General features: G+C 43.9%; 1 protein-coding gene and 1 non-coding gene across 3 annotated transcripts in view; one reads left to right on the forward strand and one right to left on the reverse strand.

Moving 5' to 3' along the window:
* ZMPSTE24 (zinc metallopeptidase STE24) overlaps positions 1-11,810 on the forward strand; it is a 37,027-nt gene extending 25,217 nt beyond the window's left edge. Inside the window, exons 8-10 of one of the 2 annotated variants that reach the window (XM_002927562.4) lie at positions 3,065-3,169; positions 6,507-6,650; positions 10,090-11,810. In XM_002927562.4, coding sequence (XP_002927608.1) covers positions 3,065-3,169; positions 6,507-6,650; positions 10,090-10,314 — 474 coding nt within the window. In that variant the 3' untranslated portion in view covers positions 10,315-11,810. The remainder of the gene's footprint in view (positions 1-3,064; positions 3,170-6,506; positions 6,651-10,089) is intronic. The other variant, XM_034650028.1, reaches the window with a different exon arrangement.
* On the reverse strand, positions 4,170-4,273 carry LOC117801332. Its single transcript, XR_004623850.1, has one exon. It is a non-coding gene; the product is annotated as a small nucleolar RNA U13 (small nucleolar RNA).
* Positions 11,811-17,681: the final 5,871 nt, after the last annotated feature.

A 17,681-nucleotide genomic window follows, 5' to 3' on the forward strand; every position in this document is an offset into this window, starting at 1 on the left:
AAATTGTCAGCTTCCTTTTCTTCATCTCTTAACTGAAGATAATGCCCCCCGTCCTGCCCAGTTTGGTGGTGTTGGGATCAAACAAGTCAGTGGGTGAATCTTGTGAAGAAGAAAGTGCTATAGAAAAGTAAAAGATGTGTGGTAGTTCTCTGTTCCTTTACATGAAGTTAGTTTGGGAAGTAGGGGAAATCCAGTGTTGTCCAAGAACCTGTCACAAGGAAGTAAGTCCCCTTTGTGAGGAAAGTGACCCTAGTTTAAGCTCTTGTCATTCCGAATCTTTGTGACTCTGTGGGCTTCCACACAGCATCCTGAACCCAGCCACATGCCAGGACACGGAGGCCTGTGCTGTCCAGTAGAGAGCTGGTGGTTCTGTGAAAGAATTCATTAGTGCATATCGGGAAGCTGGCAACTAGTGCAAACAGAAGCCTGAGGACCGTGTTACTTTATCTACAAGGAGGCTGCTGATAGCCGCCTTACAGCCGTGGAGCGTCGTGAACAGCATGGAGAACGTCTGCTGGCATCCCGTGTCTGCCACATAGGCCATTACTGAGTGGGAGCTATTACCATTATCAGTATTATTAAGTAAAATAGCCATATTTTTGCTTATTATGAAAACAATAGAAAAGTTAGAAAACACGAATAATCCAATTGACCATAAATATCTTACTGTATGTATTTCTCATCTTTATAAAGTATCATTTTTTTCATTATTCTCCTCCTATTGGGTATATGGATTGTTTCTAATTTTTTGCTGTTTAAATATTCTTGTGAATATCTTCATATGTGAATCTTCGCTCTTAATTTCTCCCTTAGATTATTAATTGGTTCTTTAAATTGGTACTCTTAATGGCCCTGAAGGTACAGATACACACGTGTCTCTCTGCCTTTTAAAGAACTAGGTCAGTTTTCTCATTCTTTTCTTCTCCTACCAGATGTGCTCTGACCTAAATTCTAATATTTGAAAGGAAAAGAGATAATAAATGTCAATACTATCTTGCAAATCTCCTTATTCTCTTTCTCATGTGCCTATCTACCCAGTGGAATTGGGGAAGGAGGGGAAAAGTGGTAGAATAAATCTGGCTGCTTGTGTTCCCATTAGGTTGCATTTTTCTAAATTGTATAAAACAAAATCAGTTCCACATTCATCTATTTTTTTGTACTTCACCCTTTTAAGTAGCTTCAGTTTATTTCAAAACGCTTAGCCTTCACGTTCTAGGATGTATATTCTCTGATTGTTTGGTGCAGGATACCGTGTGTGTCAGTAGATGAAGCTTGTTTATTGTTTGGTTCAGATCTTTATATGTCTTCGATACTTTATTTGCTTGATGTTTCAGTTATTAAAAGAGGTATGCTAACTTCCTTAGTATGATAGATTTGTTAGAATTGATATATTCCAAAGAAATAGTATTAGGTACATATAAATTCACAGTTAATGCATCTTCCCGGTAAATTGAACCTTTCACCATTCCTTGGTGACCTTCTTTAATAATGCTGTTAAGTCATCTTTTTTGTTTGTTTGTTTCTAAAGATTTTATTTTTAAGTAATCTCTTCCCCCAATGTGGGGCTCAGACTTACCACCCCGAGATCAAAGGTTGCAGGTAGGGACAGGGAGAGGGGCAAGCAGACTCCCCACTGAGTGGGGAGCGCAACTTGAGCTAGATCCTGGGACCCTGAGATCATGACCTGAGCCAAAGGCAGATGCTTAACGACTGCGCTACCCAGGCGCCCCTTGGGGGTTTTTTTTTTTTTTTAAGATTTTATTTTATTTATTTGACAGAGACAGCCAGCGAGAGAAGGAACACAAGCAGGGGGAGTGGGAGAGGAAGAAGCAGGGCTCCTAGCGGAGGAGCCTGATGTGGGGCTCGATCCCATAACGCCGGGATCACGCCCTGAGCCGAAGGCAGACGCTTAACCACTACGCCACCCAGGCGCCCCCCAACGCTGGGTTGAAAGGTTCTCTTTTGCACTATCCAGAGAGAATAAGCTTTTAGGCTCCTGCCACGGTGAGGGAGGAGCATTTGCCGTTTGGTGTGGAGCTGGAGAAGAAATCTGGAACTTTAACCACTTCTGAAACTACTCTTACTCAATTCTTACTTTAGGGCCTTCCCGCTTTCTCCCAGTTCCAGAAGTACTTAGTCTTGTTAGTGCCCAAGCCCATTGCAGACTGTGTGGTGTAAATCAGGCTGGTTCTGTTTGCTCCGCTGCTGGGTTGTGAGTCAGCTTTCTTTAGTCTGCTAAGTTTGTCATTTGCCCATCTGCTTTCCTGCTTCCAAAATGTTGCTGTTGTCACTTCTCATGTTTTCCCCATCCATGTGGGTTTATATTTTTTAAAAAAGTCCCTTGACTATAGTTTTATTGGGGATTTTGGAGGGAGTAACAGTAGTTGTGACTTGTGAATGTTCTTTCTGCCATCTTAACTTAGAAGTCTTGATTTTTTAAATGGCAATTCATGGTGTATTGGGGGGGATCATAAGTGCTGTGTGAATTTGTAGATAATTTGGAATACAGGAAAGATATAAAACAGTTAAACATCACTATAATTGTATCATATAGAAAAAAACTGCTGTTAACATTTGATATATGTCCAGTTTTCTGTATTTGTGTGTGTTTATATACACATTCACATTTTTTCATAATTGGAATCATTATTTTTAGTTTTGTATCATGTTTTCTTCACCTAATAAACCATTTTCCCATGTCAGAACATAATTCTGGAAACATTTCTAAAGGGTTTACAAATATGGCTATTATATACCTTTGTCATGATTTATTTGAATATTGTCCTATTGATATTTATATTTTTAACATTCTTTTTCCTAATCCAAATTAGACTATAAGCTTCATGAAGTCAGGGGATGTCTGTCTTGTTCATGATTCTTTCTCCAGTACTTAGCCCGGTGTCTACTGTTGAGTGATTCAGAGACTTTTAAGTGGATGAGAAGTTTTGAACAAAAATCTGATTGTTTTCTTTAGTTAGACTCTAAGAAGGGCTCTTACTGGGTTAAAAGGCATAAACTTTTTGAAGGTGGTAATAATTTATTTTCAATGTGTTCTTTGATTTAGAATAAGAAACAAGGATGTAAAAATGAGGAGGTGCTTGCTGTACTTGGCCATGAACTGGGGCACTGGAAGTTGGGACACACAGTCAAAAATATCATTATCAGCCAGGTAAGTTGGGAGTGACAGTTCTCTTTTTATGGCACCGTAGTCAAAGGAGAAGTATGGCAGGCTGGAGAGGTGGCTTCATCTCACGGCTCTCCGACTTAGTACGTGTGACCTCAGGCAGGTTCCTTAAGCTCTCTCTGTCTCCTTCCTTTATTTTTTTAAAAGATTTTATTTATTTATTTGACAGAGAGAGACAGCCAGTGAGGGAGGGAACACAAGCAGGAGGAGTGGGAGAGGAAGAAGCAGTGGAGGAGCCTGATGTGGGGCTCGATCCCAAGACTCTGGGATCACGCCCTGAGCCAAAGACCGATGCTTAACGACTGAGCCACCCAGGCGCCCCTCCGGCTCCTTCCCTTATTGAATGATAATACCCCCAAGGACTGAGGTCAGAGTAAATGAGTTAATGCAGAGAGTTTGGAGTGGCATGTGGAAGCGGTGAGTACTGTGTCAGTGTTCAATGCTGTTACCTCCATTGTGGCCACCTCCAGAGTCACTTAGCTCTAGGAACTGCAAAGATCAAAAGCCGTGAGCCTCGATAAGCTGGACATTAAAATGCTTTCTTCTTGGGGTGCCTGGGTGGCGCAGTCGTTAAATGTCTGCCTTCAGCTCAGGGCGTGATCCTAGCATTATGGGATCGAGCCCCACATCAGGCTCCTCCGCTAGGAGCCTGCTTCTTCCTCCCCCTCCCCCTGCTTGTGTTCCCTCTCTCGCTGGCTGTGTCTATCTCTGTCAAATAAATTAAAAAAAAAAAAGTTTAAAAAAAAATAAAATGCTTTCTTCTTAAACTTCTTTTCTCATTTACAAGCCACTATACATCTATTGAAGAGAACTGCAGTAGCTATAAAGAAGAAAATAACAATTCCTGTCACATTCGTCCTCTGGGCTGTAAATCAACTCTCTTAATTGTCAGTCTCCAGGTGAAATAGCACTGTATCCTGTTGACTGGTTCTGAGCAGGAGTGGCCTTACCCGAATCTGAAGTGGGTGTTTTTGTTTTGTTTTCATGTCAGACGGGTAATGTGCTAAGGCCGTAAGAAGGTTTGAGGGAGGCAGATGTCACACAACAGCGTAAACATCCAGTCATTAGACTTATGAACTATAAACGGATCAGAAGTAGGTCTTTGTGCTTTTTTAAAGGCCTGCCGGTTCTGGATGATGGTCTACATGGAAAGACTTGTGAGCCCCTGTGGGCCCTTCCTCTTGCCTTGCATATTTCAGTAAAAAATGAGGTCCTTGGCTTGAAGCTAGTTATATGGATAGATGGCAGTGAGTAAGGCAGTAAATAAGTCCAAATCCAAGTTTGAAGTATTTAATCTAGGGCACCTGGGGGGCTCAGATGGTTGAGTGTCTGCCTTTGGCTCAGCTCATGATCCTGGGGTCCTGGGATCGAGTCCCATGTCGGGCTCCCTGCTCCTTGGGGAGCCTGCTTCTCCCTCTGCCTCTGCCTCTCTCTCTCTGTCTCTCATGTATAAATAAATAAAATCTTAAAAAAAAAAAAAGAATTAAAAAAAAAGCATTTGGTCTAAAGAGGAAAATCACTGCAAGGAAGGGGCCCAGTGGAATCAGGCTACCACGAGGTAGTGGGCTGGCCCCTGAGGTATGGTACCTTACCCAGGGTGGGGTTGACTACTGCCCCTTCTAATAGATTGTGCACTTAGCAGATCCAGTGGGGGGATGTCTGGGTTGTTGACTAATGCACTGACTCTGTCCCTGGCACCTTGGCCACTTTGTTCAAGAGCCCCTTGAGCAAGTCCTAGAGTGGCTGGAGAAAGAAGCTGACTATCATCCACAGAGTAGGTATCTTCTCCATCTTACTGACAGCCTCCTTTACTGTGGACTCTCTTAGTGAACATTCACATTGGACCAAAGTATTATTATACTCTGGGCTATTTTTTAAAGTTTTTCCACATGCCTCTTTTCCAGATCTTGTTACCCATCCTTCAGTTCATTCCAAGGCCCTGATCATTCAGCCAAACCATTATTTGCCCACTGCCAGTGATTATATATTCTTAGCTCAGGCCTTCTGTCCTTCCAGACTGAGTGGGCAATAAGATAGACTACCTAAAGTTTCCCTCACTGAGAGCATTTCCTTCACCGCCGTCTTCTGGAACAGCCCCAAGTGATTCTGTAATGCCACAGCAGTCCACTTTCAGCCGGTGCCAGCGTATTGTGTTAAGTTATTTGTAAAATGGGCTCAAATTTTTCATCCTCAATTAAATGATTATAGGGAGCTCCCCACGAGTAAGGGTTGATTGAGGGGTGGCATACTGGGAGCTGGGAGTATGAGCTATTTGCTCACTTAACTTCTGTCTTCAGGACATCCTTCATTCCCACTTGCCTATATGCCACTTAGACCTGATGTTGGAGTGTGTCAGGGCATACCCGTTTCCTGGCCAGGTGGATCCATTCAGGAGGGCAGCTCAGACTGCAGGATCCTAGTGTCCCACGGTCAGGAATCGGTCTCTAGTACGGCCCAGTAACAAACCAAAAGTTGTTTTTCAAAAGGCAAGTAGTCACTTGACATAAATGGCATGCATAGCTTATAATCCTAGGGGCCTTCCCTGTGCGTGAAGTTTTCTGTTGGAGCTTGTCATGTTGGACTCGCTGAGTTACAAGGACTGAACGGTAGAGCTGTTTGCGCTTCATCCTGGGCCAGCTGGTGAGCCTTATGCTGAGCCCTACTCTGGGCTGGTAGCTTTTGAGTCATCTGGCAAGTGGTTTGGAGCAGCACATTCAAGTATGGTACTTCTGGCCTCCAAGATCCTGACCTGCCAAGGAAAAGAATGGTATTTGTTCTCCAGCTTCACTCCAGTACCCCTTTACTCATATTTTGGTGCAGACTTTTGATTTTTTTTTCCTCTCATTTATTGTTAAAGATACATCTGCTTTTTTCTTGGACCTAACTTCTCAGTACAGCTCCAGTGGTCCCAAAGAGTATTCAAGGGGATCTTGGTTTTTTTGGAGCTTCTGTATCAAGGTGAGGTGGAAGACCTCGTGTCTGATTATGATTTAGTGCAAACATAGCCAGAATCCATTCTAGCCCTTTAACTTTTTACAGAAAGAAAATATTCCATTGCTATTGGCCACTTCAAACCCTCAGTCATAGGAGGCTCCACTTAAGCCTGTCCTTACAGAAAACTATACATCTTAGACATTTGGGGAAATTTTATTTTTCTTTCTAGAATAAAACTATAAAATTACCTCAATAACCTTTTCTGTGATTACACTAACACCATTCTTAGAATCACGCCATGATGTCTGATTCTAGTTTTTTGGTGCTTCTGATCCCACAGTGAAATCACCTTAGTAATAAGTTAGAAATTTTGTGTCTTTCTTTCTAGATGAATTCTTTCCTGTGTTTCTTCTTGTTTGCTGTATTAATTGGTCGAAAGGAGCTTTTTGCTGCGTTTGGTTTTTATACCAGCCAACCCACTCTAATTGGATTATTGATCATCTTCCAGTTTATTTTTTCACCTTACAATGAGGTAATGTATAATGTATACTTGCATTTCAAATCTAAAGCCTTTAGGATAGTGAAAAAAGAAATAAACAAAACTATAGTTTTAACAAGTAGATGAAACAAAGTCTTTTAGTCCCTAGATTAACTAGCCGGTCTAAGAAAGTAGCAGAAAAACCCAAGCCCAGATGAACAAATGCTTGCATACTGTTGACGGGGGGAAGAAAGTAGAGGACTAGACTTGAGTGGTAGAAACCTTGATCTAACGTGTACCTCAGGGACTTGGTAGATGGAGATTAACTATTGAAATGCTGTGTCCTAGATCACATATTCACCAGTGCTTGGCTGAAAATCTTCTGTGTGTGAGGGAATGAAACAATGATAGTTGAGTATATGTACAGCGAGATACGGGAAGCTGTGTGACACTGTTGCTCTGATCTGTTCTCTGACTACCCATTTCAGAATAGCCTTAAGGGTCCCACCACAGGCCCTTTAAATCAAAACTGGGTGTGTTATGGTAAGTGAATTTTAAGAACCACTGCTCAGATTGCTCAGTCAGGGGACTCCATGCAGATGGTAAGGCACAGATTAATGAGACTATATTAACAAATCTGATGATGGCAGCATGTCATGATATTTGATAAATTAAGTCAAATTAAGCCAAGAAATAATATTGGGGATTTTGAGATGTCTCCATTCAGAAAGATTCTTTCTTTGAGACAGGTTGTAAAGATTTTAAGATAAACCAAATTAATCCTGTTTCTCCATTACAAAGGAGGAAGAGGTTAGGAAAGAAAAGTAGAGAAGACTACATCATATTTGCATAGCATTGTCCACATTAACTAACAGTTTTCCAGAGCACTGAGATTTACTACCTTTAAAATCTTTTTTTTTTTTTTTACTGAAAATATAAAAATGCCTTATGCAGTTTGTTACCACTTAAAGAGGTTATAGAGACACTTTTTTTTTTTTTTCAAAGATTTTATCTTTAAGTGATCTCTACACCCAGTGTGGGGCTTGAACTCACAACCCCGAGGTCAAGAGTTACATGCTCCACTGACTGAGCCAGCCAGGCACCCCAGAGAACACTTATTAACTATATTGCCATTTCTGTCTTCTGTCACAGTTCAGGCATGCCTTAAGGACAGTGAACTATGTATATCAAATGACCCCCACTGTTCTGCTTTTTCAGCGGTCATGCTCTTTATTTAACTAATTTTTTGTCTCTTCCTCACTGTCAGGCTGATAATCCTACTACTCTCAATGTGACTTTGCCTTACATCATTATCCCTGTCTAGTTTTCATCCTTAACCTACCTTAGATGGGGAAATTGGATCATCAGACTCGTTAAGGGGCAGTTACTAGATTCTGACTGATTTGTAGGGTCCTGTTCGAAGGCTAGGCGTGCGTAGCATTAGTGCTCATGCTTTGTGGCAGCTAATTTAGCTGTGCAGGGGGTTTTTGTTTTGCTTGTTTGCTTCCTTATACTGAGTGGTTGAGTTCACTTCAAAAACCACCTAAATAAATGTAGGGCATCAGAGTAATTTGAAGTGTGATTAATCTGCAGAGATACTAGCAACTGTTTAAAGAATCTTAGCCCTGAAGATTTATTTCAAAAGGACTAGATATTTAAACAAAAAACTTCTGCTTAAGGGCGCCTGGGTGGCACAGCGGTTAAGCATCTGCCTTCGGCTCAGGGCGTGATCCCGGCGTTATGGGATCGAGCCCCACGTCAGGCTCCTCTGCTATGAGCCTGCCTCTTCCTCTCCCACTCCCCCTGCTTGTGTTCCCTTTCTCGCTGGCTGTCTCTATCTCTGTCGAATAAATAAATAAAATCTTAAAAAAAAACAAAACAAAACAAAAAAAAACCTTCTGCTTAATGGCAGTGTCTAAGAAGGCTTGATAGGAGGGACGCCTGGGTAGCCCAGTCGGTTAAGCCACTGCCTTCAGCTCAGGTCATGATCCCAGGGTCCTGGGATCAAGTTCTGCGTTGGGCTCCCCACTGAGCAAGGAACCCGCTTCTCCCTTTGCCTGCCACTCCCCCTGCTTGTGCTGCCCCCACCCCGACAAATAAATAAAATTTTAAAAAAGAACCCAATATGACATTCTTTCTTTAAAAGAAAAAAAAAGGCACGATAGGAAAGAGCTGCTTTCTTGGAAAGGTTGGGAAAATTGCCCTATTGAGAAGAGTGTAGAAACCTACAGCAGAGCAGGAAGGTGCAGGTATAGTCTCTGCTTACGTTTTTACTTATGTGTTAATAAGAGAGTCAAAGAGGGGCGCCTGGGTGGCTCAGTCGTTAGGCGTCTGCCTTCGGCTCAGGGCGTGATCCCGGCGTTCTGGGATCGAGCCCCGCATCAGGCTCCTCCGTTGGGAGCCTGCTTCTTCCTCTCCCGCTCTCCCTGCTTGTGTTCCCTCTCTCGCTGGCTGTCTCTCTCTGTCAAATAAATAAATAAAATCTTTAAAAAAAAAAATAAGAGAGTCAAAGAACGTGTGAAATCAGATAGGTCGATAGGGACCAACCACATAATGATTCTATCCTAAAAAACTATTTAAGATATAGAAATTGCAGGCAGAATTCAGATAATAGCTTTTTGAATATGTGTAAGAAGGTATTAGGAACTCCCAGACTATTTTGAAGCTCTCTATTTGCCAGTGGCAGTGAGAGGCACAAATGAGACTTTTTTTTAAACTTTTTTGTTTTAATGCTGAAGTATTTTAAGGTAAGAACTAGAATTCATGTCGTTCATCCTGAAGCACTCCAGTGTGCAAAGAAATTGTTTTTCCCTCAGAAATTCATATTTCCAAATGAAATCTGACTCCTTTGTAATGATCATCTTCAGTGACTAGATATGTGTTCTGTTAATGCTGCCGTAGCTCAGAACACTAGAGAAAATTCAATTTTGAGGTGGTCGTTAGAGGCTGTAGCCTCTTATGTGGAATTAGTGAGCAAGAATATGTTTTCATAGAGAAAGAAAGAGTCTGAATGGAAATCACCACGACCTAACTGTGACGCTGAGGAAGGTGGTGTGCGTGGTCTGTGGAGGCCCCGAGACTCTCCGTGCCACCACCACCTAGCTGTGTGACTCCCACCAAGTTGATTCACCCTCTGAACGTCACCTTCCTCATCTGTGAAACAGCAGTGAGAGTAATTACTATGTGGGATTGTTGGGGAATATGTGCAGTGCCTACCTCAGCGGCTGGCACATGGCAGATTCTTAAAAATTAGTCTGTTTTTGGTCAGAATCACCTTCATTGGTATGTACATCTGTTTCTGGTCTGTTTGCTTGGGGCGGGGGAAGCTCGAATTATAATTCCGCACCTTAGGTTCCCTAAATGTGAGTGATCTTTCTTTGGGCCTGCTGTTTTCTCTTATCCTGAGCTTAACTCCCCTCAGGCCTTGCTTATGCAGCCGACAGGGGCAGCAAAGAGGGGGCAGTGGTTAAAACCCTTCTGTTTACTTTTTCAGGTTCTCTCTTTCTGCCTAACCGTCCTAAGCCGCAGATTTGAGTTTCAAGCTGATGCATTTGCCAAGAAACTTGGGAAAGCTAAAGACTTATATTCTGCTTTGATCAAACTGAACAAAGATAACTTGGGATTCCCTGTTTCGGACTGGCTGTTTTCAATGTGGCATTATTCTCACCCTCCGCTACTGGAGAGGCTGCAAGCTTTGGAAAACTCAAAACAAGACTGAGGTGCCCAGGGTCTGCGACTGAAGACATTTCTGATTATTTCTGTCCTGGCAGCATGTTCCAGCTCTTGATGTTTTTAAAGTTTTTTTTTTTTAAAGGGAAATTATTAAGTACAGAAAAACCCAGGTTTAAATACATTTAATATCTCATGTCAAAAATGATTTTAATAATCCATTTCTTAAAACATTGGACGAAATTTTGAGGCTTAATGTTTTTAAAGGCATGGTTTTATCTTTAGCATCTAATTTGCCATTGACTTTTAAAATTATCTGAGAAAATACAAAACTTGTTTTATTCGTACACTTATATGGACTCTGCATATAATGTTTTCGGGGGCTTATGTTTAAAAGAGGAACACCACCTCAGAGTCCGCTGTGTGAGGCAGAGACAGTGGTCCCAAATCATTATGCTCATACCTAAGTCGAGATTTGTTTTTGCTTTCATGCCTTTGTGATCTAACGTGGCCAATCAGGGTTTGAAATAAGGACACAAATAATCGGTAAGGCTGATGTTAATTAAATGAAAGCGGTGAGAAATACGTTCTGCTGTCCTACCGAATTTCTTGGTTCCCTCTCTTGCTTCACACTGATCAGGAGTTTCTGATAGTACTTTGAAGTTAGAAATTATGTTGAGAATGTTTTAAATCACTGGGTTTTGTTTTTGTTTTTAGGAAAATATCAGTCTTTATCTTTCTTTCTACCTGGAAGATAGGGTCCCATTAGGGGTAGACTAGTATTTTTCAGAACATTCAGCGTTTTCCTCATTTATACTCTTTTATCCAAAAATAGTACATCCTTTCACTAAGCAGAAATTACCCTGTTGAACAGGTTTTGCTATTTTTAAAGTGGCAGAATGTGGAAAGAAGAAAGGAAATGTTAAGAGACATAAGGGTGAAATACTGATGTTTCTCTTAAGGTATTTCAGGAAAAAAATATAGTTTTATATCTCATTCAAGGACAGAAGAGTTTTAGTTTTTATTTTTGTAATTGTTGTCAGGAAGTCATAAGTACTCTTTAATCAGGCCCAGTTCCATTTTTGAAAATTACAGTTCTTGATGTGCAGCTAATTTTTATTTTCAAAACAAATGTCATGAAAGATTTCCAGTTTTCAAAGCTGTGTGTTTGGCTGCTTCAAATCTGTCCATTTCCGGAATGAGAACTGACTTTGGGCCTAGAGCGCCCCCGCTCTGGTCATGTTTCCCTTTTGGGCGTTTATTCCAAAGCAGAAGCAAGTGTGCGCCTTTGGTCTGTCTGGCCGGAAAGCCTTACTCAGCTCATCTTTGGGTGATGTCTTTACATGGAAATACAATAAAAACAAAGGTCTAGCGTAGCACTGCATTATTTATTTCCCTACAGCTAAAGAGCAGCAGTCTTTTGCTTTTATCCAGCATCCTTTATCTGTGAATTCACGTTGTGATGCCTGCCTTTCCTTCCTTCTGTGCCTTTCAATACCAATTTCAGTTCTGCACAAGTGAAACATTAAACATTGCCAATGGAGATTGATGGACTTTGTCTTTGATTTGACAAAATTGTGTGTCATTTGTTACCCGGATGTGTTTATTACCCCAGAAGAACTGAGGGCTAGTCATGAAGTGTAGGAAGAAGCAGCCCCACCGCTGAGTGACGTCAGCGCCACCCTGTGCTGCACCCACACAGTCCTCTTGGGGGCTGCCTCCTGCTCCACTCCAGAGTGCCACTGGTTCTTGATGTTTCCTCAGAAACTTCGTTTGGAACCACTCCTCCATTTCCATCAGCTCAGATGGTCCTGGGCCTGTCTGGTCTGCTCCTGGCTGCCTCTTTGGACTCCCTTACCTGTGGCAACAGTAACTAGCTTGTTAATATGTGATTGTTTTGACCTAGTCCCCTCCAGTTTAGGGATGGCAGAGGCCTAGGGATGGCCGGACAGTACAGTAGGTTTCTGAGATACTGACCAATCAGGGGGCAGGAGGAGAGAGGCCGGCCAAGGAAGGAGATGGCACTCTGTACCCTAATACGCAGTGGATATGCAGGGGGCAGGACGAAGCAGGGGGCAGGCCTTGGGTGAAAGGGCATGACCTCAGCAGTGTTGATCTGTGAATCGAAGGCAGAGTCTCCACTAAGGTGGGGTATACACGGCCTTTGTCTAACTCGGCCTTTTGTGGAAGTCTGAGAGCTCCTAGTAAATTTTTCCTCTGTTTAGGATAGGAGCAGAGTTCCGAGGATTAATTCAATAATTTTAGTTCCAGTTATGGTGCCAGCTTGCCCTTGGCGTTTATAGTCTCACTGTCATCCTTAATCCTTTGTGTGGTATTCCCCTCCCTGAGGAAGCCTCCTTCTGCTCAGTCTTCTTCATCAGTCCTTCGGGTTTTTCTGCACATACATGCTTTATGTTGTTTTGAGTGTTTTATCATCACTAGCAGGAAGCTTACTTAGTACTACCTGAGAGCCTTAAGTTCTGTCCTAGATGCTATAAAAAGAAAATTACAGGGAACTTATATACAAAAACTTATGTTTCAAGACCATGATGATGTGAGCAAGTAACTTGTGTATGAGGCTATACATACATAGAGTTTGATGGGAAGGCAGAAATAACCGGTAGTGGAATGGTATAGTCCTGTGCAGATGACATGGATAGGAAAACTTCTGGGTCTTCTCATCCAGGATGGGTTCCAGGGAGCAGGATTTCCCAAACACTTTGACCAGAGACAGATAGGATGATACCCCACATTTTCTAAAAATCTGTGAAACCAGAATTGCCACACCCGGTGAGCAGGACGAAGCCAGCATCTCAGTACCAACCTGTGCCTTCAGGTTAGAGCTCGTCTCTGGCCCTCTGGGGGATGGTTGATGAACAGGGAGGTGTAACTTAGGAGTTAAGATCCAGGGTTCTAGAATCCAACATGTCACATACCACTTACTAGTAAAATCTTGGGTAAGAAATGAGACCGAGCCTTCATTTCTCCGTGTGTTACTTAGCAAATAACGAGTCCCTACTCTGTACCAAGCCGTGCTCTAGGCTCTAGGGGATACATTAGTAAATGGATGATAGAAAAATCGCTACCTCGTGGAGTTTACATCCTAGTGTGAGGGAGATAGACAATAAAATATATATATAATAGATAGTAAACAGTGATACATGTTTTGGAGAAAAAAGCCTGAGGTGCGCGTATGTGTGGGGAGTGGGAGTGGCAATTTATTATTATTTTTTTAAGATTTTATTTTTTAAAAGTTTCTTTAAAAAATAATATATATTTATTTATTTATTTTAGCATGCACACCTGCATGCAAGCAGGGGGAGGAACAGAGGGAGAGAAAATTTCAAGCAGACTCAGCGTGGAGCCCAACGTGGAGCTCGATCTGACAACCCTGAGATCACAACCTGAGCTGAAACCAAGAGTCGGACGCTTAACTGCTGAGCTACCCTGGCGCCCCGGGAGTTACAGTTTAAAATCGGGTGATCATAAGGTGTTGCTAGAGGTAATGTCCAAACAGAGACCTGACGGAAGTGCGTAGGTGGTTTACAGGACATGGGTGTTTTGGGGAAGAACATTCTAGGAGGAGGGAATAGCAACTATAAAGGCCTTGATGTGGAGGTGAGTCTGGTGTGTTTGAGAAACCCCAGAAGGCCAGAGTGGCTGGGATGGAATGTACCAGAAGGAAATAGTGGGAGATACAGTCAGAGAGGTAGGGATAAGGCAGATTTTACAGGGTCTTGTAGGCCATTGTAAGAACTCTGGCTTTTGCTAGAGTACAGGGGAAGCCGTCAGAGGGTTTGGGGCCAAGAAGTGACATGATCTGATCTCTGTTTTAACAGGATCACTATGCTTGCTCTGTTGAGGAACAAGGGTGCCAACAGTGGACTAGTTGAGAGGCTTTTGAAATACTTCTGGCAAGAACTAAAAATGGTGCCTGGGTGGTAGTCGGGGGTGGTTAGAAGTTGGATTCTGGATGTATCTTCAAGGGTGAACCAACAGGATTCGCTGATGGAGCAGATACGGGGTGGGAGAAAGAAAGTAGAGTAGAGGATGATTGCAGTGTTCAGCCTCAGTAACTGAAAGCATGGGATTGCCATAACATGGGGAAGGAGGAAGGAGAAGGACGTTCTGGAGGGGCAGGTCGGTCTTGCACTGTGGACAGCGTAAATTTGAGATGCCTACCAGACTTCTCAGGGGAGATGCCGAGGAGGCAGTTGGAGAATTGGATTGATTTAAGGGGATAAGTTTGAGTTAGGGATGTAGGGATGGAATTTAAAGCCATGAAACTGAAGGAGGTCATGAGAGGAGTGAGAGAACAAGTGGTCCAAGGACAAGCCACATGGCCCCTGACCTTCATGTACAGGAGATGAGAAGTCAACAGAGGAGTCTGATAAGGACAGTGTGGAAAGCTAGAAGCCAATTCAGACAACACTCTGTTCCCATTAAAGGGAGCAAAACTCTGGGATGGTAGCAGTAGTTAGAAGTGGGGTCGAGAGAGTTATTGTATTTTTTAACATGATGAATGGGGATACTACCTGTGTCACAGGGTTGCTGCAAGGGTAGAATGAGATCATGTTTGCAGGGGGCTTAGGACGATAGCTGATGATAAAAGCTCAATAAGTGGTAAATAGTAGTAATAGTTACTCTTAATAATTTACCATAATGGCTATGATGTAAATAAGCACAAGAAACAGACGTGCCTAACCCAGCTGCAGTTGAGGAGGCGGAGAGGGTCGCCAGAGGACAGGGTCAAGTTGTGAAAGAGGAGTAGGAATCCGCTAAAGAAGGGCAGGAGTGGCATCCCAGGGAACAGCAGGTACAAAAACATGAGAACATGGGGCATTTTAGGAATCGCAAGAAATTAGGAGTGAGAAATGACCCTGAAGAGGAAGATGGGCTAGGCCCAAAGGGGTTTGTGTGCCATAATAAAGCATATGGATATTATCCCAAATAATATTCATTTAGCTAATAGGTATTAAGTTCTTGCTAAATACTGTATATTGTTGAAAGCTCAGAGGATCCAGCAGTGAACAAAACACAAAATCCCCTGCCTTCATAGAGCTTACTTTCTAGCTGGGGAGACAACAGTATTTGTGGAATGAATGGCTATTTGCTGAACAAACGAGTGAAAAGGAGAGACTGACCAGGTTGGAGATGAGTTAGTGATGGGGGTGAAAGCTGAAGGAGTTAAAGATGACCCAGGTTTCAGGCCTGGGCACCTGGTAGGTTGTAGAAGTAGTTACTGAGATGGGTACGCTGAAGAAGCAGGTTGGGGGCAGGGGAAGTTATTCATTTTGGGACAGATTGAGTTTGAGGTCTTTATCAGATAGGGTAGGCAGAGGGGCTTGGGGTACATTTCTCCTCATCCACCTAGAGCTAGGCCCTCTAGACTTTGGCTGACTGTGACCTCATGGGCAGCGTGACAGAGGTCCAGTAACCAGAGCAACTGGCTGTGGGTCCTGTCACCCATCAAAGCCTTGTTCTGTAGATAAGAAACGAGCTCACCATTTATCCTGGGAAGATTTCTGCGCTTGTCCGGATCCTTTAGAGCAGCCTCTGGGCAGCTGCTCCACTGTTCTTGTGCAGGGCTCACCTGGCAGAGGACCTTGTCAGCTTCTAAGCCCACCTAGTGCCACCAGATCGACGCCCACTTCAGAAATTGCCAGAATCCCCAGCAGCCAACTCGAGACCCTGTTTGTCAGTAAAACAACAGAGCTCTGGCTGAAAGCCCTTGTCACTGTTGATTTTAGCAGCGTGGGTTGGACGCTGGCCATTTGGGTTGGAAGATTAGTGACTTACTAAATGACTTGAAACCAAATCCCATCACCCGGACTTCCTGGAGCCCTGCCAGGGGCAGGATGGGGACCCTGAGTTCTCACAGGCTGCATTATGGAGGAGAAGCTGCTGAGCCTCTGGGAAGGAGCTGGGCTGACTCGATGCAACGCTCGGTTAGGCTTCTTGATTGCAAAGAGGGTAGTTGAGTTCCTACTTCATTTTTGTTACACTAGACTTCTGTCTCTTGGTTCAGTTGGGAAGGTTCATTCTTGGTGAAAGGAGTAACCTGGATGCTGCGGGCCATTTGGGGACATGCCTCCCCACACCAGCTGAGACCAGATCCCTTCCTTCCTGGCATGATGACTGGCGGGGTCCTCCTTTCAGCATCCTGAACATACTGCTCATTTACTTAATAACTCTTGAGTACTTGCTATGTGCCAGGCATGTTTTTGGTTTGTTTTGAAACTTTTTCAAATGCTTTTTTCGTGTGTGTGTGTGTGTGTCTGTGTACCCTTAAGTGCTTAGCCAGTTTTAATGATACAATACCCTGTTCCCAGCTGTAGTCACCATGTGATTAGATCTTCACAGCAGGCACTGTTCTAGGTGCTGGGGAATGGAGCGGCAAACGACAGACCAAAGTTGCTGCCCTACGGAGCTCACATGATGTTGCTGAATAGTGACAAGTACAAAGGAGAGAGAATAAAGCACGGGAGGGGAATCTGGGATAGAAGGGTAGGGATGAGAAAGTCACTTTGGAATAAAGACCCGCAGCGAGGGCACTGGCAGGGGTGGGATTGTGGAAATAGCAGGCCCAGCAGGGGCACAACACGTATGAGGCACAGCGTGTACGGGGCTGCCAGGGCTGGAGTGCGGTGTAGACGTGAGGCCGGAGAGGCTTAGGAGAGTCTTGTGCAGCAGACTGAGAACATGGGATTTTCCTTGGTGAAATTCAGCCTCCAGGCATCTTAGGAAGGCTGCCAGGCACTCGTGCCTAGGAATCAGCAGCCCCCTTTCAGATGTCTGAGTCATAGGAATGAGGGGTGACTCTGCCTAAGATTCAAAATCGTCCTCCAATGGTGATGGAAGTCCTACAGTAGACCTGGTCTCTGAGAAGTTGCGGAGAGGCACGTGGAAAGCCCAGGGCCAGCACGTGCGGAAACCTCAAGGCGTACACTGGCTCTCTAAGCCCAAGGCTTCCCGCAGAGCAGTGACTGGGCCTAGGAAGGAGGTCCCCCCTTCCCTTCAGGTACGAACCGCCTCCCTGCTGCTCCCAGCCTCTTCCCCTCATCCCTGAGCCTGCTCCAGTAGTCACAGCAGAAGTGGGGCCTCCTGGGGGAGGCCTGGGCAGGGGGGGCTGGGATGCTGTGATACAGGATTTGTCAAAGCATCGAGGGTGAAGCCACCTCTGTGGCCCTCGGGACTACCCTCCCCTTATCTTTCCTGTTTGTCCCTCAGTGGGGATAAGGGGACTGAGACATCACTAGTGTGTATGTGCATGTGTGCGTGTGTGGTGGGGCAGGGGAGGGACGACTGGGGGTGGGCTAGTGAGAGTTCTCTTCCCTGCTGGTCGGAGGAAGAGGGTATCCAGCTTGGGTTGGGACCTAGTGCCAAGTTTAGGGTGAGGTGTAGGAGGGCCCAGAC

The sequence above is a fragment of the Ailuropoda melanoleuca genome, chromosome 2, assembly GCF_002007445.2.
Source record: "Ailuropoda melanoleuca isolate Jingjing chromosome 2, ASM200744v2, whole genome shotgun sequence".
In the NCBI taxonomy this organism is placed as follows: domain Eukaryota; kingdom Metazoa; phylum Chordata; class Mammalia; order Carnivora; family Ursidae; genus Ailuropoda; species Ailuropoda melanoleuca.